The sequence below is a fragment of the Pseudopodoces humilis genome, chromosome 28 (genome assembly GCF_049639895.1).
Source record: "Pseudopodoces humilis isolate 2021_Gansu_Grassland_sample_001 chromosome 28, ASM4963989v1, whole genome shotgun sequence".
NCBI lineage: Eukaryota > Metazoa > Chordata > Aves > Passeriformes > Paridae > Pseudopodoces > Pseudopodoces humilis.
This window is the reverse complement of record NC_142227.1, coordinates 2557713-2585604: the sequence shown is the minus strand read 5'-3', so window position 1 is coordinate 2585604 and position 27892 is coordinate 2557713. Positions and strand designations below refer to the sequence as shown.

Here is a 27892-nt window from a genome sequence, read left to right as displayed (position 1 = left end):
TGAGGCGGCGTCACACGCGCCCTCCTGACACTGCGCCCCGCGAATGTGACCGGAGCCGTGAGGAACCCGCACTGCGGCCGGGCCGAGCGAGGAGCTGAGGGCAGCGGCCCCCCGGGAACGATGTTCTCCCGGAAGAAGCGAGAGCTCATAAAAACCCCCTCCATCTCCAAGAAGAGCCGGGCGGGAAGCCCCGTCCCACAGACCCTGCCGGTGAGTGGCTCCCCCGGTACCTTTGGCACGGTGGGGCTTGTAGGGGCAGCAGCAGCCACGGAACTGCTGGGCACAGCCACAAGTTGGCAATGGGGCCCTGGGTACGTCCAGGAGCTCTGTAAAGAGGAGGGAAAAGAGGAAAAACCGTACTCACGGGGCTGTGGGGGGTGGAATTTTACCCCAGATGAAGGGGACTGAGCAGGGGCCGAAGGAGGCGGGAGGGCAGGAAGGGACAGGGAGGAAATGGGGGGGCCGTGTCCGAGGGTTTGGGAAGGGCAGAGAGACTCACAAACCTCCCTGGGGACCGGGATGGGAGCGGGGCGACCGCAGGCTCGGCCAGCCCCGGTGCCTCGGCTCTGCCAGATATTTATTTATTGCCGCGTGGACCCCCCCCCCGGGGCCGGAGGGGCCAGGAGGAAACGCTGCGGGCCGGGGCTCCCCGGCGCACCCCGCACTGCCCGCCCCGCGCCTGCGCCCCAGTCCCGGTGCGTGGGGCGACACCGGCCGGGCACGATGCGGTCGACGGCGACCTGGAGCCCACCCGCGGCTCCTTAGCAGGGGACACCCGTCCCCACCCCCGTCCCCATCCCCGGGAGAGTGGCCTATGGGTGGCGGCCAGCGGGATGCTCGGCCGGGCTGCGGGCAGGAAAAGCTACAGCCCCTCGGCGGCGGCGGGCAGAGCCCACCCGCCCCAGCGCTCCCTGGACTCGCTGCCCCGCACGCCCGCCGTGAGGCTGACGGTACGGCCGGGGGCACCCCGGGGCACCGGAGGGAGGGACGGGGGGCGCCGGGGCCGCTGCAATCCGGGAGGACCGAGACAGGGCTGGGGTGGCCCCAGGAGTTTTGGGGTGGAGGTCTTTGCGCCTCCTTGCAGCCCCATGGTGGTCTGGCCCCCCCTGGGATGGGCTCCCCCGTTCGCCCTCGCCCGCGGAAGCCTCGTGCTCTCGGCGCTCTGTGATTGCCCCGCCGGTGCCAAAAACACTTCCGGCAGCGCCCGGCCAGGGATGCTGAGACCCCGCGCGTTTGGGTCACTGGTGGGAGCTGCTGGGGGACTGAGGGGCTGCAGGGTCCCCTCCCCATACCTAAGGACTCCCGCTGGATGTGTAAGCCATGCACAGCTCTGAACAGTGCCGCTACCAGCCCCTCCCTCAGTGCGATTTTACCCCTAGAAATTTGGGGCTTCCTCCATCTGTAAAATACCTGCAAAGCCCCCAACAACAGCCTGGGAGGTGTCCCTGTCTCTGCCTCCTCCCCCAGCATGGGAGCAGCTGAAAAAGAGGAAGAGCTACGCGGGCCGGATCCTGCTGCCATTTTGCTGTGTTGGGGTCCCCAGCCCCCTGGGATGGGCAGCCCCATCACGGTGGGAGCTGGGGTGGACAAGCAGTGTCACCCACACTGTCACTGTGTGCCCCTCATGACAAACACGGACCCAGAGGAGCTGACAGGGACTGGTGGGGGCAGCCGGGCGAGTGCCCACACCCTGCCCACTCTCCCAGGACGGTCCTGGAAGGGGATCCCTGCCGGGGGAAACTGAGGCACGACACATCTGGAGGGTCTGGCACCAGCCCCCCAAGGCTGTTCCCCAGGATGGTGGCGTGGAGGGTCCTGGGGTACTTCCCTCTCCAGGGTCCCCGCCGTGCTGGCTGTGCCCTCACACTCACCCTTGCTCCCCAGGACCTCTCCCGCAAGGATTGCCTGGAGGCACCGGGCTCCAGCGTGGGGGAGCTGCCCCCAGGCAGCGCCAAGCTCAGCAGCAGCCCCAGCACCGTGGGCACCCTGAAGCGCCCCACCAGCCTGAGCCGCCATGCCAGCGCCGCCGGCTTCTCCCTGCCCACAGCCCCCCGCACCGTGCCCAAGGGACACAAGACCCCCACGTCCTACAGCCCCATGGAGGGCGGGGAGGGTCCCTTCATCGACCCCGAGGACATCTCCCAGCTGCTGGCGGACGTCGCCCGCTTCGCCGATGCCCTGGAGAAGCTGCGGGATATGGTGCTGCGCGATGGTGAGCGCCAAACACCCGCACCGCAGCCCCCCGGGACAGACCCAGCCGTGGGTGGGGGTCTCTGCCTGGGCCAGAGGGCACCAGCAGCCCCGGGGGGACCGTGCAGCCGCAGTCAGAGGTGGTGGGTGACTGGTGGGTGAGTGGAACTCGGAGCCAGGATAACAGCGGCTTCCTGCCGCGAGCTATTTTCATCCGCCCGTTTTCCTGTTTACAGCACGGCCGTGCCAGCCGCCTGCCAGGGCCCCCCGACCCCCATGGGGTGCCGGGCACGGCCCCCCAGCCCACCAGGACGGGCAGCAGGAGGGGTTGGGTGGTCTGCAGGCTCACGAGCAGCTCTCCTTGCCCGAGGGGACACGGGGAATGCATCGATCCCGTGGGCTGGGGGCATGTGACACCACGTTGTCGGTCCTGGTTTTGCAGAAACCTCTTCCCAACCCTGAGCTGGAGGTTGGGATGGGTCGGGGGCTTCTGTTGCCGCTGAAGATGAATAGATCACACAGACACAGGTCGAGGTGTGGTGAATGGAAGAGAAAGTTTATTTTTCCTCCCAGGATTTTTAGGCTTCTGACCACAGCCAGGGATTGGATGGTCAGGATAACACTTTCTCACTGCACTGGCCATGAGAGATGCCCATCACAAGACGTGTAACAGAAAGAATGTACACATATCTATGTTTACAGTTACTATCCTGGAAAAGTCCTTAGAAAACCATGTCAGCAAGCTCAGAAGCTGAGTTTTCAGGGTGACAGGCTTCACCTGGCTGGGCAGTGGGTGCTGATCCCCCATCCCAGCACTTCCGTAGTGGAGGTTCCTCACTTCCTAACCAGGTTGCCAATCCCCAGCCCTAGCCCTGCACTGGGGGGTCCTGGCCAGACCCTTGGGCTGGCAACTGGAGCCCACAGCAGGGAGAGCCCTGGGGGGAACCTGTGGGATGCAGAAAGCCTGGCTGGACCAGGCCCATCCCTCCTGGCTGGGAGCGTCCGTCTGGCAGGAGGGAGGGAAGGAAATGGAGGAAATTCCCAAACTGCTTTCAAGGGAAAAAGTTACTATGGAGGAAAAAATGCCTCAAAGGTCAGACTGCCCCCTGGCCAACACCAGGCTGGGCAGGAGACACACGGCCACGGCTGTGGGGAGGTGCTGGACAAGCAGGATGTGGCCATGGCAGTCCTGGGGGGCCCCGAGGCCGGGGGGATTTGCTGCCTGGTCTGGTGGCAGGTCCCTGCCTGGGTGGGACGTGGCTGGCAGGCGGTGGCTGGGAGGTCAGCAGAGGATGGGTGCAGGACAGGAATGCAGAGCAGAGATGTGGGACACAGGGCAGGGATGTGGGACGAGGATGCAGCATCTCAGCCCCCCTTTCTTGCAGACCCCAAGGAGCCCCAGCGGCCGCTGGCCCACGAGTGCCTGGGTGAAACCCTGCGCATCCTGCGCCAGGTCATCAACAAGTACCCACTGCTCAACACCCTGGAGACCCTGACGGCCGCCGGGACCCTCATCTCCAAAGTCAAGGGTGAGACCCTGGGGCTGGGAGCTCTGTTCCGCTCCCCTCCTGCCCCACAGTGGGTGTGGGGGAATTGAGGAGCCCATGGAGCCAGGAGTGGAGCTGCCCCATGGACTGGTGGAGAGGGTGAAAGCATTGTCTTCCTCTTGCTGTGGTTCAGCTTTAGGGATGATGTAGCGTCAGAAATGACAGATCTTGCCTGGGGGTTTCCAGGCACAGCCACAGGAAAAACACTGAAATAATCGGATCCTGCTCCTGGCAGCCTCTCGTGTTTATGGAGCGGGGTCTGGGAGGTCAGATCCCAGCTGGGCACCAGCTCCTGCCGCTGTCACCCACGGAGAGGGGGTGGCTGCACCTACCACAGCCACAGCACAAGCTTCTGAGTCACCTGTGGCTTCCTGGACACCCAACAGCAGCCACGGGGGACAGGATGGCAGGAGGGCTGCCATGAGGCTGCTCCCACACAGGGATGGGAGGGAATGGGTTTAGAGCAGAATTCTCCCCACCCCAATTGGCCCAGGGTCTGCCCAGGAGCCCTGGCTGCTGGTGTCCCATGGTGTGGGTGCCTGCCAAGCGCTGTCGGCCCCAGTTCCTGCTGCTGGTGGTGGTTCCTTGTTTGACTGGGGGTAAGAGCCCTCCTGGAGGAGTTTGTCCCGCTTGGAGAGGGGTCTGGAGGAGCCACGAGGCAGGGCAGGCAGTGGAACAGGTCCAGCAGCACTTTTCCAGCAGCCCTGAGTAACGGGAATAAACAGAAACACAAGCCAAGAGATGCTGTCAGGAACGTCAATCTGGGAAGGAGGAGGGGGAAACTACTGCTCTGGAAAAATCCATTGTCCATAGGCTTGATCCTTCCCACTGCTCCTTTGATTCACCCCAGCCCTTTCCCCAGCCCCAAAGCCCCCTCTGATACCAGCATGAGCTGGCAGGTCTTTCTGCTGAGACAGGGACAGCTGCTTGTGGCAACAGGGCTCCCACATTTCCTCATCTCCAGGTTTCCACTACGAATCCAACAATGAGGCAGACAAGCGGGAGTTCGAGAAGGCCGTGGAGACCATCGCCGTGTCCTTCAGCAGCACGTAAGGGACTTGGGGCAGCCATCCCCTGCAGGCAGCCTGTGTCACTGTCCCTGTGCTGAGCCCAGCCGTGCTCCTGTCCCCACAGGGTGTCCGAGTTCCTCATGGGGGAGGTGGACAGCAGCACCATCCTCTCCATCCCACCCAGTGACCAGAACCAGGTGAGTGATACCTGGCTGCTCCCGCCACGTGGGGCTCAGGGTGGCACAGGGCTCTGGCTGCTCCCCTCAGCTCTGCTGTGAGCCCAGAGCAGGGTGTTGCTCCAGTGACAGTTCCATTAGCTCCTGGGCACAGCCTGGGCACAGCTGACTTCCAGCAGCGGCCAAAAGGCTCCAGCAGCTCCGGCTTCCCTCCATCTGCCAGCCCCTCCAGCTGCTCCCCATCCTCTTGGCTGACCAGTCCCTCTTCTTTCCCAATTCCCAAAGACTATGGAGAGCCTCTATGGGGGGATTCCCGGGCCTGGAGGAGATGGAGTGCCCTCGGGCATGGGCAGCTACGACACAGGTAAGCAGGATGATTCTGGGTGCAGGGTTTGGGGTCTGTGCAGGAGCTGGCACCTTCCCCATCATCGCTGCTGTCCTCAGCCACACTGGCTCCTCAGCAGAGCTGGTGGCACTGGGGCTGGCACAGAGCTGGCGGGGGTTTGCACTGGAAGCCCACGGAGTGTCCATCCCTCCCCAGCCCGTCCTCCGGCCGAGGAAGTGGACGTGATGCTGCAGCGCTGTGAGGGGGGCGTGGACGCTGCCCTCCAGTACGCCAAGACCATCTCCAAGTACATGAAGGACCTGATCGGATACCTGGAGAAGAGGACCACACTGGGTGAGTGGGGCAACAGCAGCTGGGTCCCTTCTGGAGCAGGGCTGAGCCAGAGGACAGGTTGAGGTCCCGCCTGGAGGAGGCTGATGCTGCCAGGGCAGTGGGAACCTCACTCCTCAAGTTCCTGATTAATTTTTCAAAAGGAGATTGGGTTCCACCAGGGAAATCCCGGTGTCTCGTGTGTCTTTTCACTTTCAACCTTTTTCTTCCAGAGATGGAGTTTGCCAAAGGGCTCCAGAAGATGGCAAACAGCTGCAAGCAAACCATCAGTCAGGAGGTAAGTCCCCAGGTCCCTGAAGTCCCCAGTGCCAGACTGGATTGAGAGGCAGCAGCCCTGGAGAGCCCATTCCATGTGCCCCAGCTTGGGAGGACATGGGGACACCTCTCCAGAGCTTTGCCTGCAGAAATTCAGGATGGGGCTTTTACCAGCAGTCACCAGCCTTACCTTCCCTCTGGCTCTTCCTCCCCGAAGGACTCATCTCCTTGGGCTCATGCTGGGTGCTGAGGCTTAGGGAGATGTGCTTTCCCTCTCCCCAGACCAACATGCCTTTCCTGTCCATCTATCTGCTGGCCCTGGAGCAGGACATGGAGCACGGGACCTCAGTTCTGCAGGCAGCCAACACCCTGCAGCAACAAACCTTCCTCCAGGTGAGGGGACTGAAGGTCTTTCCTGGGGCTGGAGGTCCTGGTGTTGCAGAGGTGACTCTTCCTTAGCTCAGTCTAGGGGGAACCTGCATCCAGCACTTCCCAGGCTGTGGATTTTCATCCCTGGCACAAACCAGTGCCTGTGACCTGTCCCAGGAGCGATAGTGACCACCACAGGGCACTTCTCCATGCGAAGCCTTGGCACAGCAGGAGTGCTCAGCTCAGGTCATCAGGGGGCTGTTCCTCCCTTCCCCATGCAGCCGCTGACGGTGAGACGTCTGGAGCACGAGAAACGCAGGAAGGAGATCAAGGAGCAGTGGCACCGGGCGCAGAGGAAACTGGTGAGTGGCTGGGTTTGTGTTCCCAATCCCAGCCTGGAGGAACTCGTGACACCTCCTCTGAGGGCGCTGGGCACCCTGCTCCTCTCCAGCAGTGTTGGGTGCCTCTGCTGTGCTGGGGGACCCCAGCAGGAGCTGGTGACCCCCTTGCTGGGCTCCAGCCTCACCCTGGCTCTCCCTGGCAGCAAGAGGCGGAGGGGAACCTGCGCAAGGCCAAGCAGACGTACATGCAGCGCAGCGAGGAGCACGACAAGGCCAAGTACATGGCGGTGAAAGCGGAGGAGGAGCAGCAAAACACGACCAGCAGCGTCACCACCAAAACCCTGGACAAGAAGAGGCGGCTGGAAGAGGAAGCCAAGAACAAGGTAGGAGGGTGACAGCTCTGGAGGGGCCTCCTTGCTCCTGCTCTCCCCTGAGCCACGTGGGGCAAACTGCTCCTCAAAAATGCCTGGATGAACTGGGTCCAAGGTGCTGTTCTTACTCTCCTCACCTCTGAGCTGCTCCCATCCCTTGCTCTCCCAACTTCTAGGCAGAAGAGGCCATGGCCACGTATCGCACCTGTGTGGCCGATGCAAACACACAGAAGCAGGAGCTGGAGGACACCAAGGTGAACTCCCTGCGGCAGATCCATGAAGTGATCAAACAGACTGACCAGGTCATCAAGTCGGTGAGTGGGGCTGGCCTGGGGTGTGCCCAGGGCAGGAGGCGACTGTGCCCTGCTCGGGAGAGCTCAGAGCTGCCTTCCAGCAGAGCTGTTGCTATTCCAGAGGGCGTTTGGGTGGATGCAGAGCTCCCCTCTCCCTCTGGCTCAGAAAAGCACCGCTTTGTGCTCCTGATTTCCCACCTAACCCAGAGCTCCTCACGTGCCACCAAGCTCACTGTCCCTCTCCACGTCACTTTTAGGCCACCATCTCATTCTACCAGCTCATGCACATGCAGACAGCGCCGCTGCCCGTGAATTTCCAGACGCTGTGTGAGAGCAGCAAGCTCTACGACCCGGGCCAGCAGTACGCGTCCCACGTCCGGCAGCTGCAGCGCGGCGACGAGCCCGACGTCCAGTACGACTTCGAGCCCTACGTGTCCCACAACGCCTGGTAAGGGTGGAGAGGGTTCATTCCTGGGTAATGCTCCGGTTCAGCCATGTTCCCTTCGTTATCTCCTGCCACCCACGCTCTCCTGCAGGAGGCAGGATGCTTTCAGCATTCCTGAAGGCAGCTCCTGCTGGGAATGCTGGGGCTGGACCAGCTGGGAATTGCCCTCTTATCCTTCAATGGATGAGACAGGCTGTTTATTTAAAAGACCGTGATTCCCGAGATGGGTGGATGGCAGCCATGGATAAAGTTTCCAAGTGTTTCCATCCGCATTCCCTTTTCCCCTTTTCCCCTCCAGGTCTCCCTTTACTCGGGCACGGAAGGGCAGCTTCAATGCCAGCGAGTTCTCCACGAGTGCAGAAGGGGCTGGGGCTGGCTCGGAGGGAGCAGCAGGAGCCAAGGAGTCACCAAGTGGGGCTGGAGCAGCCGAGCGAAGAGGTGAGTCTGGAGCCCCAGAGTTCTGCATCACCTGCCCCATGTCCCCCCAGGCAGGAGCAGAGTGGGACCCCCAGGGCTTTTCTGGCAGCAGCAGGATGGGCTGGGAGCCTCCCAGACTGGATTTCCTGAAGGACACTAAATCAGATCTTGATTTTGGTCCCTAACAAACCATTGCCCATCTCCCCTTTCCTTGCTGGGTGTCACTGGAGGCACCAAACCCCACCAGCAGCTTCCCCCAGTCACCCCAGTTTCTCCTGGCATCCAGGCTGTTCTCCAGCCATTTTCTCCCAAACACAGACAGCAATCCCAACGGACTGTGTGTTCTCTCTGCAGGTGGGAGGGGACACCAGGTCCACAAATCCTGGCCAACTTCTGTCGCTGATGCTGACAGCAGCCTGGATTCCAGTGCAGGTAGATACAGAGCCCAGGAGCCCCTCCCAGCACAGCCAGTCTGAACCCAGAGGTTCCCAGGGAGGCAGGACCGTCCCTTGTTTTACCTGCCTTGTGAGAACACTGTTGTAAATGACCGTGCTGATCCCAGTCTCCAGTGGGATAGGGTGGGATTTGATGGGATGGGGTGAGCTCTCAGAAGAGAAGCAGCTTTGCAGGTGATTCACTGGCCTGTGGGCTTTCCTTGGACAGGTGAATTCGGCCACAAGCTCCAGCGGCTGTCATCCAACGGCACCGCGTCCTCCAGTGAGGAGCTGGAGGAGAAGGACGGGACCTCCACTCCCTTTGAGCAGAGTAGGTGACAGGATGGGAGGTGACAGAGCTGCTGCCACACCCCCCCCCCACCACGGCAGAGCTCCCTGCCAGCTGCTTTTCCCAAATTCTGTAGTTCTGCAGGCAAACCCAACAATTGCTGGAGATTCCTGACGGTGTCCCCGGCAGCTCTGCCTTTCCTGAGGGATGAGCCCTGCTCAGACCGGTGACAGTCCTGCTCAAGCTGTGCCTGATCTCGCATTTCCTTTTCCATAGGCATCAACGGGATCACCCCGGAGCTGGCAGCTCCCACAGGGCCCTTCAGGAATGTTGGCTTGTCCAAGGCTGCCCAGACCCATCGGCTGAGGAAGCTCCGTGCCCCCTCCAAATGTCGGGAGTGCAACAGCTACGTGTACTTCCAGGGAGCCGAGTGCGAGGAGGTGAGCTGGGAGAACTGGGGGTGGAATCCAGCTCTGACCATGGCCAGGGGGACATTTCTGCTGTGGGGAAGGTTCCAGGTGGAAAACAGGGCTTTCCCTCGGTGCTGCAGCACCCCCAAGGCATCTTTCCCGTCTCCCACCATGCTCTGAGCAGTGCCTGGTGTCTCTGTGGCTGCCCCCAACCTCCACGTGTTCCCCTCTCTCTTCCAGTGCTACCTGGCCTGCCACAAGAAGTGCCTGGAGACCTTGGCCATCCAGTGTGGGCACAAGAAGCTCCAAGGGAAGCTGCAGCTCTTTGGGCAGGACTTCATGAAGGCGTCTCAGGGCAGCCCGGATGGGATCCCCTTCATCGTCAAGAAATGCATTTCAGAGATCGAGAAGCGGGCCCTGAAAACAAAGGTGAGTGACACTCCCCTCTCCTCCTCCTCAGCTGGCTGAGCCACAGGCCCTTGGAAGGATCCTCTGGAAAACCAACAGGCTGGACTTCAGATTTCCACAGGGCAGGGAACCAGGGATGGCCCAGACACCCAAACTCTGCCTTTGGAAAATCCCCGCTCCTGCCTCCTGCTTTCCTATGAAGCAGGAATGACTGAGTTGGAAGGAGATATCCCAAAATGACTTCCCAAAGGGATTTCCCACTCCAAAAGGAGAGGGTGGGAGCACACAGCTCACTGTGCCATGCAAACATGAAGAGGAACCTCTCCCCTCACTTCAGCTCCACTTTTCTCTCTTTCACAGGGCATCTACCGAGTTAATGGTGTCAAGACCCGTGTGGAGAAGCTTTGCCAGGCCTTTGAGAATGGGAAGGAGCTGGTGGAGCTGTCCCAGGCCTCCCCCCATGACATCAGCAACGTCCTGAAGCTCTACCTGAGACAGGTGAGGTGCTGGTGGTGCCTCATGGCGGGGGAATTGGGGAGGGGAGTTGGCCAGAGGAACCAACCTGGCAGGAGGAATTCTGCTCTAGGTGGGCTCAGTGACTGGGTGGGTGGGGAGGGAGGGGTCATTCCTGGGTGGAGGGGGTGGGTTGGCCTTGGAGATGGGGCCACAGTGACCCCCCCCAGCTCATCCCACACAGCGTCACTGTGGTCACAGCCACAGAACAGCGACGTGCCCAAGCACCGAACAAGGAACGCTCCACCCCTTCCAATTGGGGAACTGGCTACCCAAAAAGGGAAGGGACCTGCAAAGGTCACCCTGCAGGAGCTGAGTCACATCCCCATGGGGTGGGCTCTGCCCCTGGAGTCATCCTGGGGTGGGCTCAGCAGGGTCTCTGCCCCTGGGATCACTATGGGGTGGGTTTAACAGGATCTCTGCCCCTGGGATCACCCTGGGGTGGGTTTAACAGGATCTCTGCCCCTGGGATCACCATGGGGTGGGTTTAACAGGATCTCTACCCCTGGGATCACCCTGGGGTGGGTTCAGCGGGATCTCTGCCCCTGGGATCACCCTGGGGTGGGTTCAGCAGGGTCTCTGCCCCTCGGGCCACCCCAGGGTGTGCTCAGCCCCAGCACCCCCCACCCCATACCCAAGCTGTTGTTGCAAACAGCGTCACCCACATCCTCCCACAGCCACCACCGCAAGGCAGGAGCGCAGCGGAAGCTGCTTCTCCCTCGCAGGCAGCCGTGGATTAACTCTTTGTGCTGCCTTTTTCTGTGACCCCTCCAGAGGGGCAGCCCTGTGTTACCTCACAGGGACAGCTGTGTCCTTGGGCTCCTGCACATCAGGACTCCGAGTGGCCTCTGTGGTTTCTCCAAAGAGAAGCAGAGTGGAAAGAGAGGGGGAAATCAGTGCTGAGCCCCAGCCTGACCCCTTGCTGCAGAGAAGTGGCTTAAAGTCCTCCTATAAAGGGGTGGATGGAGGGAACCCGTTTGCTGTGAGGCAGCCTGTCCCCAAAACATCCGTTGAGGCTGCTCTGAAAACATCCCCAGCCATGTGGAACACCCAGCAGTCAACACCAGCTCCCTCTGCTTCACACAAACTTCAAAGCAGAGTTTCCCCCCCCCGCAGCCCCAGCTCTGCTGCAGGCTGTGCCCTGCACATCCTGTGCCCTTCACATCCTGCCACCCCCACCCACAACAACCCATCCCTGTCCTCTTCCCAGCCAGCCCTTGTCTGCTGGGGAACCTCCAGCTGGGCCCACCCCAGACAGGGATTTTCCAGGAACAGAAGGGAATCCCTGCACCTCAACCCAGCAGGGAGCACCCAGGGATGGATCAAACGCTGCTTTTGGCTTGAACTTCACAAGTGTTCATTGGCCAGGGCTAACGAGGCTGGTCTGACATGCTTCAGGAAATGGATAAATAAATACCACCTCTGGGGAGAGGTTTGCAGCACTGCAGGTCACAGACTCATGGAATTCCGAAATGGATGTTAAAAGTGCTCCACGCCCTCTCTGAGCTGCCCTCAGGCACTTCCAGGGATGTTTCCTCACTGTAGAAATGCCCCAGGTGTCACCACCTCGGCACAGGTCCGGCTCTGATGGAGGTGGGAGCTGCTCCCAGGACTGGGATCATGTCTTCTCTTCTCCCTGCAGCTGCCAGAGCCCCTCATGCCCTTCAGGCTGTACAACGAGCTGATGGGGCTGGCCAAGGAGAGCCTGCAGGGCGGTGAGGCCAAGGGCCGCAGCGGGAAGGGCGGCCCCGAGCTGCTGGACAGAGGAGCCGACACCGACCAGGTGGTGCTGAGCCTGGTGCTGAAGCTGAGGGAGCTGCTGAAGGAGCTCCCCTGCGAGAACATGGCCACGCTCCAGTACCTCCTGCAGCACCTGAGGAGGTGAGAGGGGCATGGCCAGAGCCTGTGTGGCTGCCGGGCACCTTCCCTTTCTCCGCTGGGGTGAGTGCAGCCTCCTCACTGGTGCCAGGAGGAAGATCCGTGGTTGCAGCTGCTTCTCTCCTTACCCTGAGTGTTCCAGCCCAGAATTTCCCCTCAGCCCTGCCCATCCACCCCTCTCCCTCCTTGCTCTCACAAGCTCTTCCTCCCCCTCCCACCCAGGATCATGGAAGTGGAACAGGACAACAAGATGACCTCAGGCAACCTGGGCATCGTCTTTGGGCCAACACTGATGCGCCCCAGGCCCACGGATGCCACGATTTCCTTGTCCTCGCTGGTGGATTATCCCCACCAAGCTCGGATCATTGAGGCACTCATCATCTTCTACCCCACCATCTTCGAGCACAAGGACATGGCACTGGCCGAGCCCGGCAGACGCGGCTCGGGCGCCACGGAGGAGGCGGCCAGTGGTGCTGAGCGGGTAGGAATGCCCAGGGAGAGGGGACCCTCGGGGGGCGTTCCATGAACCTTCTCTGGAGTCAACTCCCAGGGAGTGAGAACTCTCCTCCGTGCCCTCACCACCATCCCTGTTCCCTCCCAGGCCCATTCGGGCTCCTCGCCTGTGGCTCCTCTTGGCACCGGCCCCTACCTGGAGCTGCCTTCGGAGAAGGGGAGTTTGGCTTTCAGCGCTGACTCGCTCGCAGGTCAGTGGGAGGCACTGGGGGTCCCCGGCAGGTGCAGGTTCCTTGGGAGGCACGGAGAGCACACAGACCCGTCCCTGCCCCAGGAACCCAGGCTTTGCTGCATGCAGCCCCTGCTGAAGCCACGGTGCTGGGCTGGAGGGTGGCACAGAGCTCCTCTGTCCCACAGAGTCTGGCGACCGCTCCGTGGACTCCGACTCGGAGCTGGAGGACGCCGGGGAGCCACGGACACACCTGAGCAAGGAGGGGAGCGAGACCAGCACGGAGGAGGTTCATTTCTGCGACGAGGGGAGCGAGGGGCTGCGGAGCCGGAGCTGCAGCGTGGGCCAGTCGGATGCAGAGGGCTCCGCTCCTCGCTGCTGCAGCCCTGGGGACGAGCAAAGTGATGTGGAGGAACACCCTGAGAGCCGCAGTCCCACCACGCCCAGGGATGCCACAAACCAGCCCGGCAGCCCTCGGGGCCACGGCAGCCACGAGCTGCAGCCCCGGCTCTTCTAAGCCACCACTGGGATGGACGAAGGGGCAAATCCCAGAGGCTGCCCAGATGCTGGAAACTGGAATGTGGAGGGGTGGGAGGGACACATGGAAGCCTGGAGGGGTTTGGTGTGTCAGCTGCAAGCGAGTCCTGGCTGATTTCCTGGCTGGAGCTTTCACACAAAACCTCTGAGTCCCTTGGTGCCCAGACAGGGGATGGGGTCACAGCCTGCTGGGACCCCTGGCTCAGCCAGGGCCATGGAGGACCTTGCCTGGGAGCTGAGTCTGGGCAGACCCTGCACTTGTTCAGGATTGGGAAGGAACCCAGGGCTGTGCCTGTGTCAGGTGTTTTATTTTTGCTGTGCTCCTGAATCCCTGAATCCCACACCTGTGCTGCAAGATGGAGGTTGGATGAGTCAAAGGACATGGCTGAGGCTGCCAGGGATGACGTGGGGACAGCAGTCACTCAGGATGGGCAGGAGGATGGCACCACAGGGACAGACGGAACTGGAGGCAGCTCACTGGGACAGGGACACAGCTGGAGCAGCACTGGGGTTGGGGTGAAGCCCCTGCACCATCTCACCCCGAGCCAGGCTTGGCTTTGGGGCTGTGCCATCTGCCAGGATCTCAGGGGATGTCCCTCACTGACACCTGACTGAACTAGAATTCAGGATGGATTTCCTGCCCCAAAACCTCAGCACTGTGTGGTCCTGGCCCAGCTGATGGCATCTGCATTGCTGCTTGGACTGACAGATACTTGGATTGGTGGGCATTTCCCTCCTTGGCAGGAGCCATGCAAGGAGCAGCCACAGGCTGTGGACAGCCTCAGGGCAGATTTGCCTGGCTGCAGGGTCCTGAGCCCTGCTGAGCTCTCAGGGTTTGGTTGTACAGTCCTTTCATCTCCAAAAAGCTGTGCTGCAAGTCCAGGACTAACTCCCTCTGCTCTTGGAGCTGGGCAAGGGGCAGGTCCCCACAGGGAAGTGCCTCTTCCTCCTCCTCCTCAGGGCCACCACGGCCTGGATCCAGCCCCAGCCCCAGCCAGTATAATCTTGAGCTTCTTTTTCTGTAAAGACATGAATCAACCCTTCAACATGACTCCACTACCTCTGCTGGCAAACGGACTAAAGCCTAAGTGGTTTTGTTTTTTTAAAAGCTATGAGACTTTCCTGCACTGAGGCACAGAGAAACAAGTTTTAGCTTGGAATGAGCTGAGAGCCTTTTCCTTTGTTCTCCTGCTTGTGGGAGACAGACCAGCTGATGGTGGGGTGGGTCTCAGACACCTTGGTACTGCAGAACCAGGCAATGGGTGGGAGGTTTGAACCCTCTGGAGTCAATGGAGAACCCATCTCAACAAAGGTACATAAACCCAGGTTAACTCAAAGGTTTGGAACTGAGCCAGGGAAGAGCTGGAGACCCCCAGGATTTGTTGTGCCCTCCAGCTCTTCCACAGGATAGTTGGATTTTTCCAGGGCAGCAGGAGGATGTGGGAATGCTGCTGCCACGGCGGTACCGCGTGCGTGTGAGGGTGGGTGAGGATGATGAAGGTGAGTGTGAGTGAGAGAAGGGGCTAAAGCTGTGCTTGAGCTTCCCACGGTGGCAGCTCCCTCCTGGTTGTGTCGATTCTGTGTTTGTCCTGACAGGCCTGTGCTGCTGCACGACGCTGCCTTGCTGTGTTCACGTTGACAAGCTTCACAAAAAACCAATAAAACCAGTGTGTTCTGACTCGTGTTTGTCCTGGGAATCAGGATCTTCCAGGCTCCCCCAGCTGCAGGAGAACAAATCCAAGTGTTTCTGGCATAAAAAGTGAAGTTTAAAGCTCCCCAGAGTCCTGGGATGGATTCAAATGAGTGCAGCTGGGGGTGATGAGCAACTCTCCATCGCAGTGTCCGAACACCAGGGTCCCAAACCAGGGGACAGGGCAGGAGGTCAGGGAAGGAACAAGGTAAATCTGAGCTGCAGCTTCCAAATCGCCCAGGGCAGCTGGCAAAGGGTCTGCAGAGCTCAGACACGATGCAGAGTCCCAGCAGGAAGAGATTCCAAACATAATGAAAAATACAGGAACTTGCAGAGTCTCGAGGCTTTGCTGCAGGGAGAGGCTGAACAACACCACAGCACTGAGGGTACAAATCTTTATTTCAAACAAGAGCTCATAAAACAGGCAAGCAAAAGCCTTTCCTACTCATTTCTTCCCATCACTTCAGGTTTCCATGGCTGAGTGCTGGATGGGACTGAGGGGTCACCACGAAGTCCAAGCTGGAAGACAGAGAATGAGGCCCAGTGATGGAGCTGCAGAGAGGCAACGTGGGAAGAGGATTTCCTTGGCCACCTCCAAGTGCAGGAATCTCCCAGCTCCTGTGAACTGCTGGTGGAAGCCATGCAGATCCTCACACCTGGAAGAGAAGGAGGAATGGGAATCACCTCCTGCCCCTGACCTGATCCTGCTCCAGCTCCCTCTGACCACCCCAAATCCCAGTGGGCACAGACTGAGGAGAGGCACGGGTGGCAGGGGAGCCTCACCCTGCTCTCCCCAACAGCTCCCTCCATGAGCCATTCAGAACTCTGAGATATTTCCCTGGAAGCAGCTGCTTCACACTGGCCTCGGAACATTCCCTGGCACTGCCCAGAGCCCCCCCAAGCAGGGGGTCCCCTCATCCTTACCCACTGTGTCACTGCACCAGTCTGTAGGTGATGTACCTGCCCGCCGTCTCGCTGGGCCTGATGATCTTCACTACCTGCAAGGCAGACACAGAGCTCAGGAAGAAGAGACACTTTTCCTGCTCCAAGAGCTCCAAAATGCCCTCGAGGGTCATTCCCTGCCTGCCCTGCCACAGGGAGCTGCTGCCTCAGCCTGCTCCACTCACCTGGCCACGCTTTATCCCAAAGTACCGGGCCACAGGGTCCCCGGCCTGGATCCTGGGGAGCTGGTTCTCCCTCAGTTTGCTGTGCTGGGAGTCAAGGAGAAGCTCTAGATGTGCCATGGGCTGTCAGCAGCTCGTGAAACAGAGAAATGAACCGAGGCAGGAGGGGGGATTTTCAGCCCAAATTTCATCGTACCCGAGCAGGGGGGAGGGAACGAAAGGGACACTGAAAGGGACACCGAAAGGGACACCGAAAGGGACACTGAAAGGGACACTGAAAGGGACACTGAAAGGGACACTGAAAGGGACACTGAAAGGGACACTGAAAGGGACACCGAAAGGATACTATCGGGCCAGCAGCTCCGTTACTTCCTCCTTTGTCATGACCACGTGCTCTGGCACCAGCTGCAAACATGAGAGAGGCTGAGATGAGGCAGCAACTGGAGACAACGTGTTTGGGAGGGGGAAAGGACAACTGTGTCCCTGAGCCCAAAGACGGCAGGAGGACTCTGGGAGCAGCAGGAATGCAGCCAGCTCAAGGGAGGGACCATCCTACCCCTGCTCACCTCGTGCTCCGTGATGTTGATGAGAAGCTCCTGCTGCAGGAACTGCTCCAGGATGTATTTGGGAGCCATGTCAACCAGGGACTGGAAGGAAAAGGCCCATCAGAGGTGGCTGGGGCAGTCCTGGCAGTGCTCAGAGCTGCTCCTGGGTAAGGACCTGGGCTCACACAGACACAGGCAAGCTGGGAACGAGCACATGGAGCTCCCAGAACAGGGAAACATCTCCTTTTCCCTCCCCCACCTCCTGACTGCTCGTGGGCCCTCAGCTGTGCCACTGCCACCAGAACCAGCTGCTCTGGTTAAACACATTTGGGTGCTAAAAAAGAGCCTGTGCTAAGGTACAACAGGCTCCAGCAAAAGCTTTTATCCAGAGGTAAATTCGGGGCTTTTATTTATCCACAGCAATGCTAGGAAACAGGGAAAAACCAGGAGCCCCGAAGTGGGACACAGCCCTGTCCCCACAGACCTGCTTGGCCGAGGGGGTCATTCCCTGCTGCACCACGATCAGTGCCCGTGTGATGTTCTCCTCCTGCATGCGCTGGCAGTACATCTTGATCGTCTTGATCCCCACCTTGGGCTCCTCTGAGGAAAGAACCAGAGCCGGGGTCACCGCGAGCCCCCGCGCTCTGAACCCCCCTCCCCGAGGACTCAGCCACACCGGGGGCACCTGAACCCCCAGTGCTCCGAATCCTGGGGTCACCTGGACCTGGGGGCACAGGCGGAGCCGGGGTCACCGAGAGCCTCCCGTTGCCGCTGTGAACCCCGCCGGGCTTTCCCTGCTCACCGGGGAAGAACACGAACATCTGGTCCGTGGGATCGTCGTTGTGAGCAACCAGCACGGTCAGGTCGGTGCGACGGGGGCGGCCCTCGCTGGGCTTGTCCCCAAACTGCGCCTTGAACTCCTCCAGCGTCTGGTCCAGCTCGTCCTGGGTCACCAGGTACCCGCGGTCGTGGCAGAGCTGCGGGAGCAGCACCGGGCTCAGGAACGCGCCCGCACCGGGAACGGGCCGGCGGAGCGGCCTCCACGTCCCACACCTCCACCCCGCAGCGCTTCCAGACCTCCCGGCACACCAGGCTGGGCCCTCCCGGTCCCTCCGTTCCCCCGGACCTGCATGATGGTTTTGCGGATCTTCCACAGCCGGTACGTCTCCTCCTCATCGTCCATCTTTCCCGCTGAGGCCCCCGCGGACTGCCGGCGCTGCCGCCTGCCCCGCGCGCACACACAGGCGGCGCCGAGGCGCACATGGGGGCCTTCAGCCGCAGAGCCTCCTGGGAGATGTGGTCCGCTGAGAGCTGTCCCCCGCCCCTGGCTCCGGAGGGAACGGCCTTCTCTCTGCTGCTGTCGGGGGGGGTCTCTGAGTTGCTGCGCCTCTGTTCGGAACCCGCGGCCGGTCAGGAGGGAATCGCCGCCCGGGGGCCGCGGCCCGCAGCACCTGACTCCACACCCCGCCCTTTGGTCTGTCCCTGCCCCCCACCCTCGTGGTCTCTGCCGATAAACACCCCTGCGGGCTTCCCGCCCGCTCTGCGTTTCTATTGGTCAGTTTTCTATCCATCACCCCACCCAGGCTGCCTGTCTGCGCGCTGATTGGCTGATCGTGCCGAAGGGGCGGGGTTTGCGTGCGATGGGCTGGGCCGGCGCGGTGCGGGGCGTGCTGCTCTGCGGGCGGGCGGCGGTGCGGGCAGCGGCAGCGGGACCGGGACCGGGACCGGGACCGGGGCTGGGCGCGGTGCGGAGCATGGTGAGTGCGGGGCCGCTCGGGGAGCGCGGCTCGGCCCGCTCCGGGACCGCTCTGCTAGCCGGGGGCTGAGCCTAGGGGTGACCCTGGGTCTCTCCCGCGGGGTGCCCAGGGCGGGTGGCGGGGACTCGGGCCCGGGCTGGCCTGGCCGGGGTGCGGAGAGGCCGCAGGGTCCCTCAGGGGAGCGGAGGTGGCGGGGCCGGCGCGGGGCTCCCCAATGACGCCCCCGTCCCTCAGTGTGCCCAGGTGGACGACTGGCGCTCGGCCAGGGCCATCTACGACTTTCACGCCCTCGACATCGATAGTAACGACGTGTCCCTGGAGAAGTACCGGTAGGACGGAGGGGCCCGGGGTGGTGGAACGGGCGAGGCTGAGCCACGGGGGCGCTTGCGTAACCCTCAGGCCTCGCCCGGGCGGGTGAGGGGACTCTGCCCGCGCCCCGCGGGGAAGGGCAGCTCATCCACCCCCTCTGCAGGGGCGACGTCTGTATCATCACCAACGTGGCCTCCAAATGAGGGAAAACCGCGGTAAACTACACTCAGCTTGTCGACTTGCACGCCCGATACGCTGAGAGAGGTTTACGCATCCTGGGCTTTCCCTGCAACCAGTTTGGGAAGCAGGTACGTGGGGTGGCGGCTCGAGTTCCCCGGGAGTGGCAGGATGGTCCGGGGACCCTCACGGTCCCGGTGTGGCCCCTCAGGAGCCCGGGGACAACGCTCAGATCAAGGCATTTGCTGAGAACTACGGGGTGAAGTTCGACATGTACAGCAAGATCGATGTCAACGGGGATGATGCTCACCCCCTCTGGAAGTGGATGAAGGAACAGCCCAAGGGCAGAGGCACCCTGGGCAAGTGAGTGTGGGATGGGGAACCCTGGGGAATCCCCCAGCCCTGCAGCCGGCTCATGGCTTGGCTGGGGGTGAGGAAGGGCTTTTCTGCCCAAAAGTAATTCCTGTTTTTTTCCTCTCCTAGTGCAATAAAATGGAACTTCACCAAGGTAGGACACAGTTGCTTCCTCTGGGCTGTGCCTCCCTCTGGGGAGCTGGGGGGGCCCTGAGGCAGGAGGGAGCCTCTCACTGGGCTCTGCTCTGTGCCATTACCCCAGGTGTCAGGGCAGGAGCATCCCAAGGGGTTCCTGTGTCTAGAGACCCTTGGGAACCCCTGCCCTGCCCAGAGCACGGCTGTGGGGCTGTGGGGGTTGAGCTGTCACACCCCCAACAGCTCCCTGGGAGCCCTGGACTCGCTCACCAGGGGTTGCTTCACTCCCACAGTTCCTCATTAACCGGGAAGGTCAAGTGGTGAAGAGGTACAGCCCAATGGAAGATCCCTATGTAAGTGCTGCTGCTGAGGAGGAGGGGAAGGCCAGGGATGTTCTCGGGGTACAATGCTCCCCTCTTGCCCACAGGTGATCGAGAAGGACCTGCCTGCCTACCTGTAGCTCCGCTCCGCTGTCCCCCTGCCCATCCTGACCCTGCTGCCTGTGGAGCCTCCTCCAGCCCCATGACGGGCTGCCTCCAATCCAGCTGCTGGTGGGGCAGCCCTGACCCCACGGCGTGCACCTGCTGGATGGAGGCTCTGGGGGCTGTGGGTGCTGTGGGCAGGAGCAGCCAGAGCCCCCTCACAGTAACTGGAGTCCCCTTGCAATAAAGGCGTTAGGAATGAGCTGCTGTGTTCGCTGTGGGATGGAGCAGGGATGGGGCCAGGGCTGCTGCGCCGCTCCTGTTGAGAACCTGAGTTTACTGGGAAGCCAAGACCTTATGCAACTACTGAGCCAAGCAGGGATAATCCTCAGTGCTGAGGAGGAAGTGCAAATCTGGCATGATCCCGTGCTCCTGAGGGGCTCCCTGAGCAAAGGCAGAGCTGAGGAGGTTTTTCCCCCCAGGATCCCTCCTGTCCCCTCTGGGATCCTCTTGGCAGGGTATGGCAGCAGAGGGGATGGGTCCAGCAGTGGTGCAAGCCCTGGGCAGGAGAAATTCCTGCAAAACAGAACCCAGGTGTGTTAGGACACAGCAAAATCCCCCCTGCAGCCAGGGATGTGTCTGACCACAGCAAGCAGGATCATCCTCCTCCTCCTCGGGGCAGCGTCTTGGTGCTTGTGAAGGCACAGCTGTGCCCAGCCAAGCCTATGGGACTGGTGTCCCATCCCGGGCAGGGACAGCTCAGGTTCTGCCATGCAGGAATGCTGCTGCACCTTCTCCCAGGGCCTGGGAAGTGCTGGGTCTCCCTGTCACGCCCACAGCCCTCTCGGGGACATCTCCACATCCCTGCAGAGCCTCCAGCCCAGCACGTCAGGGATGCTGGGAGGATCCTGCTCACATTTAGGGATCACTCACTGTGGGTCACCCCATCTCCCCTCCCGTGGGATAACAGGGCCAGCAGTGCCTGGATGAGACATCCCAGAGCTGTGGCAGCTCCTGCTGGGGGAACACACTGGAACAGAGGCTCCTTTATCTGTGTTTTTCCAGCCACGCCAGAAGGGAGCTGCCTCATCCAAGGCCAGTGCCCAGGCTGGATCCAGCCAGGATCCTCCTCAGCACCAGCAGTGGAATCTCCCAGGGAGAGGGGGAGGCTTGGGACAACAGCCCTCAATGCCACCAAGTTGGTGACTCAGGAGATACAAAGTGCAGCTGCCAGCACGATGCTGGCCCAGGGATTCCTGATCCAAGTCCCAGCTGGGCTCTTGGGGCAGGTTGGACAGACCAACAGACAAGAGACAGAGCTGGGAGTTACAGAAATCTCATGTGTGGCTTCTGTTCCATTTTTACTGAGCAGAATGAAAAATTATCCTTCTGAGGCAAGTAGAAAATTCAGGAATTATTAGTCCAAGGCACATATTCTAAAAAAATCTCTTTACATATGTACAACTTAATTATAAATATACATAGAAACAAAAGGCAAACGACAAGCAGATTAAAAAGTGCCAACACAAAGGTGTCAGGGAAGAAAACAGGGACTCATTAAAAATACAATCAGTAGGACAACTGCAGAATAATTTAGTTAAAAGATAACATTACATATTATTAACCCTGACAAAACACGGGATCGGAGCAGGAAAGGGATTCCTTGAAGGTGCTCTCTGTCTTTCCAGAGATCAGGGAGGGAGGATTGCATATGTTTTAAAGTTAAGGTCAAAGCCACCAGGTAAGGCTCCGGTGACAGCAGAGGGTGCCCAGCAGGGAATTCCCCCTTGCTATTCCTGAGTTTAAACCTCTTTGAGCTGGGTTTTCCCGGCGTCCTTTTCCCTCATTGCTGAGAATTCAGCCCCAAGCGAGCAGTGCTTTAAATAGGGGAGGGTGTGGAGAGGGGGAGCCTGGCTCTGCCTGGGCCTGGGGGAGGCTGCTGGGGTCGAGAGGAGCAGAACTGGGGGAAAGCAGCAGGGCTTTGGGGGGGGCACAGGGGGCTCCCCCATCTTTGGTGATCACTTTGAGGTAAGGAGGTGAAATGTGCCCCCGACCACAGGAATTGAGCCTGGGCTGGTGCTGAGAAGCAGGTGCCAGCTGGGGAGGGGAGTAAGGACAGGCCCCCAAAACAAAATTCAGGGACCTGAGTAGCCTCAAACTGAGCCCAGTTGTGTGACTGGGCAGGTCTGTGACCTCAGGGTGTTGGGGGTCAGCTCCTGCCACAGCCAGAGCACAATGCTCCAGACAGGAACCCAGAGCAATTCCCAACGCCAAGCAGGGAACTGGCCCAGTCCCTGAGCCCCAGGGGGACATGGGGGTGACGGTGTCTGCCCAGAGGACATGACACCACCAGGCACTGTGAAGCTCCAGCCCCCTCAAGACTGCCCTGTTAGGGCACAGAGGATTCCCTGCCCCAGGAGTTCTCTGAGGAAGGGCCAAGTCAGCCAGGGATGGTCCCAGGTTCTTCCCTGAAATCCCGGCGCCGCTTTTAGGAAACCTCGCTGTCCTCTGTCCTGGGGAGGAGGCAGCAGGGTGTGGGGCAGTGCTTTGCAAAGCAGCCTTTGTTCTTTGGTATCCAACAGGGCAGTTGCAGCAGCCAAACTGCAAATCCTGGGTGTTGACAGTGACACTGCACACTCCGAGCAGTGCCAATGACACTGCACACCCTCAACAGTGACACTGCACAACCTGGCTGGGCTGCCCTAACCCAGACCCTTGGACTGGGGTCCATGGCCCAGCCAAGGACAGTGGCAGGACCAGCAGGATGTCCAGGTGAAGGGACAACATGTGACAGCAGGAAACTGGCCAAAGCACATCTGGTCACGACGACCTGGTGAGGTTAAAGTGCAGGACAGGGGACATGTGTCCTTTCTGCTCTGGGGAATCCTGCTGGTCCTGGTGTGGCTGAGCTCTGACAGACTGGAGCTCTGTCACCGTGGGGTGCAGCCAGCTCTGGCCGCTCCCACGGAGCTCAGGCAGCCCAAGGTCCCTTCCTGCAAAGGGCAGCACAGGCAGTTTTGATCTCTCACTACACCTGCTCAGCCCTGCCAGAGGACACCTGAGCTCAGCATCTCCCAGCTCCTCTGGGATAACATTCCCTTCCCCTCCATCCCAGGCTGCCAGCACAGCCTCAGGGTCCACAGCAGTGCTGGGGCAGCCCAAGGTGGGGCTGGGCTCCCACTGTTCCCTAACTGACCAGCACGTGGTCAGTGGGTCATTCCAGAGCCTGGCCGTGGCCTTGCTGGGCTGGAGGGTTGGGGAAGGCTCGGACACTCAGTAGTCTGCAGGGGTTGGGCAGAGGAGGGGTCTCCCCTCAATCCCACTTGGGCACTGACCTGTGAGCAGGACTTGACCCAGCAGAGCCCAGCAGGACCCGCTCAGCTCCCCCTGGGCACGTTCCATACAAACCTGTACATGCCTGACTGAATATTACATATAAATAAAATTCACTTTAAGGAACTCCAGGCTTTCTCTTCCCTCAAAACCAGAGCAGGATCAGTCCAAACCTGTAGAAAAGTCAGGGCTCCTCAGCTCTCACCTCTGCACCAGAGGACACAGTTCCACAGCAGCATTCCCAGCTGGCATTCAGAAATCCGGGAAAGGCCCACTGAACTGGATCACACTCTGGCGCTCCGGGGGGAGCAGGTTCTCCTGGGAGGGCCCATTGAACGTCCTCAGCATGTCCTCCAGGATCTCTCTAAAATTGATATTCCCGTCTTGCTGGAGAAAATCCTCCTGTGGCTGCTGCAGGGGGGGCGGGGGGGGCAGGGCAGGGGGCTCGTGCAGCAAGGGGCCGGGGGCTGCGCTGCCCTCCAGCCCAGGAGCATGGCCAAAGCCAAAGGACAATCTGTGCTGCTGCAGGGGGGGCTCCGAGGAGAAGCAGAGCGCTCTGGTCTCCGGGTTCAACACCACGTCGGGAATGCTGTTGCTGGGAGGGCTGTAGGTCAAGTCCAGGATCTCGTCCTGGCACAGGGAGGGCAGGGGCAGCCCAGGCCCTGGCAGGATGTGCAGTGGCAGGGAGAAGGGTGAGCTCTGCTCCTGGGCCTGGAGCAGCCGGCTGTGCTTCCGCTTCACGTCCTCGTCCATCTGTTTCAGCTCCTCCCGCACCCTGTGGACACAGCTCTCGGGGATCTTGATCCCTGGGAGAGGAGCAGACATCAGCCCCCTGTGGCAGGACCTTCCACCCTCTGATACAGCAAAACCTTATCTCCATCACACGTGGCTAAGTCAGACCAGAACTGTCACGTGATTAATTATCTCAGCTAAAAACCTCCTTAGCCAGCAATAAGCATTCTGTCTTGGTGTGAGAAACAAAAATTAGAACACAAGCATTTTTACAACTATAAAAGACCACAATGATTTTCATGAAATCAGAAATCTCTTATACACTCTCTGAGTGTGTGGAGAGTTCTCCTTGATGACCAAGACATAGGCATCAAGTTACTTCCCCTTGGGAGTGAGAGAAATTAAGGAGATTCTCTGCACACCGCCATTATTCATTGGTAGGTGACATTTACTCCTAATTTGTACTAATTTCTTTGCTAGCTGTAACATAGGTACCTTTATCTACTAGCAGAGTTTCTTTTGTTTATCCTTTCTAGTGACTAAATTTGTTTATGTCTGTTTTTGTTGGCTATTCAAATAAATAATTCCTGGCCTGATTGGTCATTATTAAGAACTTGCAAGTGAGAGTGGGTTTTAGGGTGGTGTCTACTGCCAGAAATCTTTCAAAGGCAGGGACTTGTCTAAGCTCTCCCCTCTCCATTCGTAACTCCATTCCCTGGGAAGGGATGGGGCGCTGTGGGGACAGAGGGAAAGGGCAGCAGCACTGGAGTGTTCATGAGGATGATGAGCCTGGCTCACCCCCTCTGCCCCAACACATCCAACTCCCCTCCTTCCCACAGGGTCACCTCAGCAGTGTGAGCTTCCACCCCAGGTGCTGGAACACGCCCCTTTTAGGAAGGGAATCTTGGTGCTGGGCAGTTGGACCCCTTCCTGCTCCCCTTCCCAGCACTTCACTCACCAACTTGTTTCTTCTTCTCCTTGGTCTTGAGGCGCACGATCTGCAGGTAGCTGCTGCTGGTGATGTCTGCCATGACACCGGCGATCCTGCTCCACACGCGCAGCAGGGCCCCGCACAGCATGTAATAGTGCCTCAGGCGCATGCCCTGGAAGCATTCCTTCCCCTCCTGGATCAGCTTGCAGCTCTTGTTCCTTCGGGGATCACAGGAGAAAACCACTGGAATTAGCACAGGTTCCTGGAGCTGAGTGGGATTCACTTCCCCACAGCCTCCCCCACTGCCACAGTCAGCTGCAGGGTCCTGCCTAGGGAAGGAGGATGTGGATTAATGGCTTTAAGATGAAGGTGAGGAGCTTTAAATTGGATATCAGGAAGGAATTTCTCCCCGTGAAGGTGGTGAGGGCCTGGCACAGGCTGGCCAGAGAAGGTGTGGCTGTCCCACTCCTGGAAATGTTCTAGGCCAGGTTGGATGAAGCAACCTGGTGGAAGGTGTCCCTGTCCATCCCTGCCATGAAACTGGATGGGCTTCATTAAAGCTCTCTTCCAACCCAAACCATCCTGAGATTCTGTGGCAGGCTGGGGCTGCAGCTGCCTTACCACACGGCGTGGTTACAGTTCTTCAAGGAGAAGTGGTAGCTGCTCTCCCAGTGCTCCTTGGCTTCCTCGGGCAGCACCTGCAGCAGAACACTCAGCATTAGGAATTTTCCACTCTCCAGGATGAAGAGATGTGAAATCCAGGACTGGGAGTCAGGACACCTGCTGCTGCCACCATCCCTGCCCCACAACAGAGCCACAAGGAGTTGTGACAGGGTTACAATGAATGCCCTTCCAACCTCCCCCAGCTCTCACACTGGAGGCTGCAGGTCCCACCTACCCGCCGGTATTTCTTCTGCAGACTGTCCAGGCTCTCAGGCTGGCTTTGCTTCCCAATATTTGGTTTGTAGAGGATGAAGTTCTTGCCACGGCTCTGCTCTGCCAGCAGACAGGTGTATTTGCTGCCTCGCACCTGTGGGGTACAGCTGATTGGCACAGGCACAGCCTCCCTCCCCAGATTTCTCTAAACAAACCTCTTCCTGCCAGGATGGAGATCCTTGAAGGCATTTCCCAGCCCTCAGGAAGAGTGACCTCGTACAGCCATGGCAGATTTCCTGCTGGAATCACCCCTGAGCTGAGGTGCCACCCTGGCATAGCCCAGAACATACCTTGTAGGAAAGGTAGAACCCATCGAAGGTTCCCGTCAGTTTGAGCGACTTCTCATAGGCTTCCTCCCACTTTAAGCCTCTGTCAACACTGATCTGAACAGGGACACACAGAGGGATGAGTAACTCCAGGGGCAGGACAAGTGGCTCTGTGTCTGCCTCACAAATCCCCCCTCAGCACAGCCTAGAAGCAGGCAGAGAAGGTGCTCACCTTGTAGAACACGACCTGCCCATCCTGTGGGTGCCCCGGGGTCAGGAAAACCTCCTTGCTCTCCTCGTAGATCTCATCCACTCCTGGGGCTAAATCTGTGAAAGGAGAAAAGGCTGTTGTAAAGAACATCCTCCCAAAAGCACCTCCTTGGTTCTCAGGATCTCTGCTGGGTGGGGACACTGCACTGGGAGGAGCTGGAACCCCAGGGGTGCAAGAGGCAGAGCTGTGGCCACCCCTCCTTTTCCATACCAAGGATGCCCATGTCGTATTTGCCCTCCTTCTTGTCCTTCTCAATCAGGTAGTCAAAGGTGTCAGAAAAATACTGGAAGAGCATGTTCTGTTTGTCCACCTCCAGGCCCAGGATGCGGTTCAGGAATTTGGTGATGGAGCAGTCTGCAAGAGCACAGTGGGTCAGGGAATGTGGTGCAGATGAGGAACCCACCAGCCCCCTCCCAAAGAGGACCCCCCAACAGCCCCCCCATGACCCTTCTGACAGCAGCCCAGTCCAAGGGCTGTTCCTGTGAGGAAGCTGAGGGGCCATGGGATCTGCAGAGCCATGGGATCTGCAGCACAGGCTGTTCCCACAGGACCTTCCCCTCATGGCAGACATCCCATCCAGGTGCCCAGCAAACCCCAGAACGTCAAGTGAGCCATGACAGCCCCATCTCTTCCATCTGCCCCCTGCCTTGGGGGCTCCTCACGTACCCTTCTCCACGGAGACAGTGCCATATTTCATCTGGTTGCAGCAGATCCCCACGGAGATGAGCCCTTGCTTCATTTCTAGAATGGCAGAACACATCTTTTGCATTTTGGGGTTAAACCTCCCATCAGCATTCCTGCAGGACTGCTTCCCCTTCATGAACTCCACCCCTCCCCACGCCTGGCAGGGTGACATCGTAAGCCAGCAGCACTTTCCCCTCTGTTTTCTCCCTCTGACCTCCTGCTCGGTTCTTCCAGCATCCCAAACCTGAGACCAAACCATCCAACAGAAACCCTGGAGCTGGTAATGCTCTTACCACGGAAAAAGGTGTCCTCCCCTCTCTCGTAGCTCCTGGGCACAGGAACCCTGTTCTCTGTGTGGCTGAGGATTGTGGACAGGACCCTGTCCAGGGCTTTGGCCCCGTACTGTGGGAGGAGACCAGAGTCACACACGGGAGGAATGGACACAGACAGCCGAGCTGGGGCTGGGGGTGTCACACACTGCTGAGGGTGTCACACACTGCTGAGGGTGTCACACACTGCTGAGGGTGTCACACTGCAGAGAATACTGTCACCCCAGGACAGCCACAGACAAGGCAAGGGGAAAGCTGTGTCAGTGCCTCCCAAGTCCCCAGGGGAATGGAGGTCCCTCCCTGGGGGCAGAGGACTGGGTGCCCTTCCCAGCTTCCTTTCCCAGCTCCTAGTGGGAGCAGAGTCCTCAGTGTGATCACAGCTCCGAGGCTGCAGGAGCTGGGAGCCAGCAGCTAGGCTGCAGATGCTAGAAATGATCCTCCTGGCTCTGGCTCCCTTCCCAGCTCCTCCAACCCCCTCTCAGCCGTGCTCCCCCAGCCCAGCCCTGTCACCTTGTTCTCGAAGTTGTACTTGCTGAGGTCCCGGGACTCCGTGGCCCGTCGGTCCCCGTGAGTTAAGGCACCCTGGGAAGGCAGATGGAGCAAAAGTTCTTACTCTGAGCTGTTGCAAAACACCAGGGAAGGATAGCCAAAGGCAT

General features: G+C 59.8%; 4 protein-coding genes across 8 annotated transcripts in view; 2 read left to right on the top strand and 2 right to left on the bottom strand.

The window, feature by feature from the left end:
• Positions 1-13: 13 nt before the first annotated feature.
• ARHGAP45 (Rho GTPase activating protein 45) lies at positions 14-14900 on the top strand. Of its 3 annotated transcripts, none has more exons than XM_014259984.2 (23): positions 14-210; positions 1885-2212; positions 3576-3719; positions 4702-4786; positions 4872-4944; positions 5209-5287; positions 5465-5602; positions 5812-5876; positions 6137-6247; positions 6505-6585; positions 6768-6947; positions 7112-7249; positions 7486-7676; positions 7972-8111; positions 8445-8522; positions 8754-8855; positions 9090-9253; positions 9464-9652; positions 9992-10129; positions 11787-12025; positions 12245-12503; positions 12624-12726; positions 12893-14900. In XM_014259984.2, the coding sequence occupies exons 1-23, from the start codon at positions 121-123 to the stop codon at positions 13219-13221; spliced, it is 3444 nt and encodes a 1147-aa protein (XP_014115459.2). In that variant the 5' UTR covers positions 14-120; the 3' UTR covers positions 13222-14900. The 3 variants fall into 3 exon arrangements, with proteins under 3 accessions (XP_014115459.2, XP_087923890.1, XP_014115458.2); XM_014259983.2 differs by lacking the exon at positions 14-210 and adding an exon at positions 722-950; XM_088067764.1 differs by lacking the exons at positions 14-210; positions 8445-8522 and adding an exon at positions 721-950.
• Positions 14901-15312: 412 nt separating this feature from the next.
• Positions 15313-17981, bottom strand: POLR2E (RNA polymerase II, I and III subunit E). The gene is made up of 8 exons (XM_005531188.3): positions 17727-17981; positions 17403-17577; positions 17085-17200; positions 16622-16702; positions 16402-16460; positions 16059-16137; positions 15856-15929; positions 15313-15587 (listed from the first exon to the last, which is right to left on the bottom strand). The coding sequence occupies exons 1-7, from the start codon at positions 17781-17783 to the stop codon at positions 15864-15866; spliced, it is 633 nt and encodes a 210-aa protein (XP_005531245.1). The 5' UTR covers positions 17784-17981; the 3' UTR covers positions 15313-15587; positions 15856-15863.
• Positions 17982-18240: 259 nt separating this feature from the next.
• Positions 18241-20016, top strand: GPX4 (glutathione peroxidase 4). The gene is made up of 7 exons (XM_005531276.3): positions 18241-18357; positions 18592-18686; positions 18830-18974; positions 19055-19206; positions 19327-19351; positions 19626-19685; positions 19760-20016. The coding sequence occupies exons 1-7, from the start codon at positions 18241-18243 to the stop codon at positions 19790-19792; spliced, it is 627 nt and encodes a 208-aa protein (XP_005531333.3). The 3' UTR covers positions 19793-20016.
• Positions 20017-21155: 1139 nt separating this feature from the next.
• The window catches only part of SBNO2 (strawberry notch homolog 2), a 46228-nt gene continuing 39491 nt past the window's right edge, over positions 21156-27892 (bottom strand). For all 3 annotated transcript variants that reach the window (XM_005531187.3, XM_014259978.2, XM_014259979.2), the window contains 10 exons: positions 27747-27818; positions 27201-27309; positions 26890-26964; positions 26434-26577; positions 26185-26279; positions 25977-26069; positions 25649-25780; positions 25372-25448; positions 24778-24968; positions 21156-23893 (listed from right to left, as the gene is read on the bottom strand). In XM_005531187.3, the coding sequence (XP_005531244.2) occupies positions 23340-23893; positions 24778-24968; positions 25372-25448; positions 25649-25780; positions 25977-26069; positions 26185-26279; positions 26434-26577; positions 26890-26964; positions 27201-27309; positions 27747-27818 (1542 nt within the window). In that variant the 3' untranslated portion in view covers positions 21156-23339. The remainder of the gene's footprint in view (positions 23894-24777; positions 24969-25371; positions 25449-25648; positions 25781-25976; positions 26070-26184; positions 26280-26433; positions 26578-26889; positions 26965-27200; positions 27310-27746; positions 27819-27892) is intronic.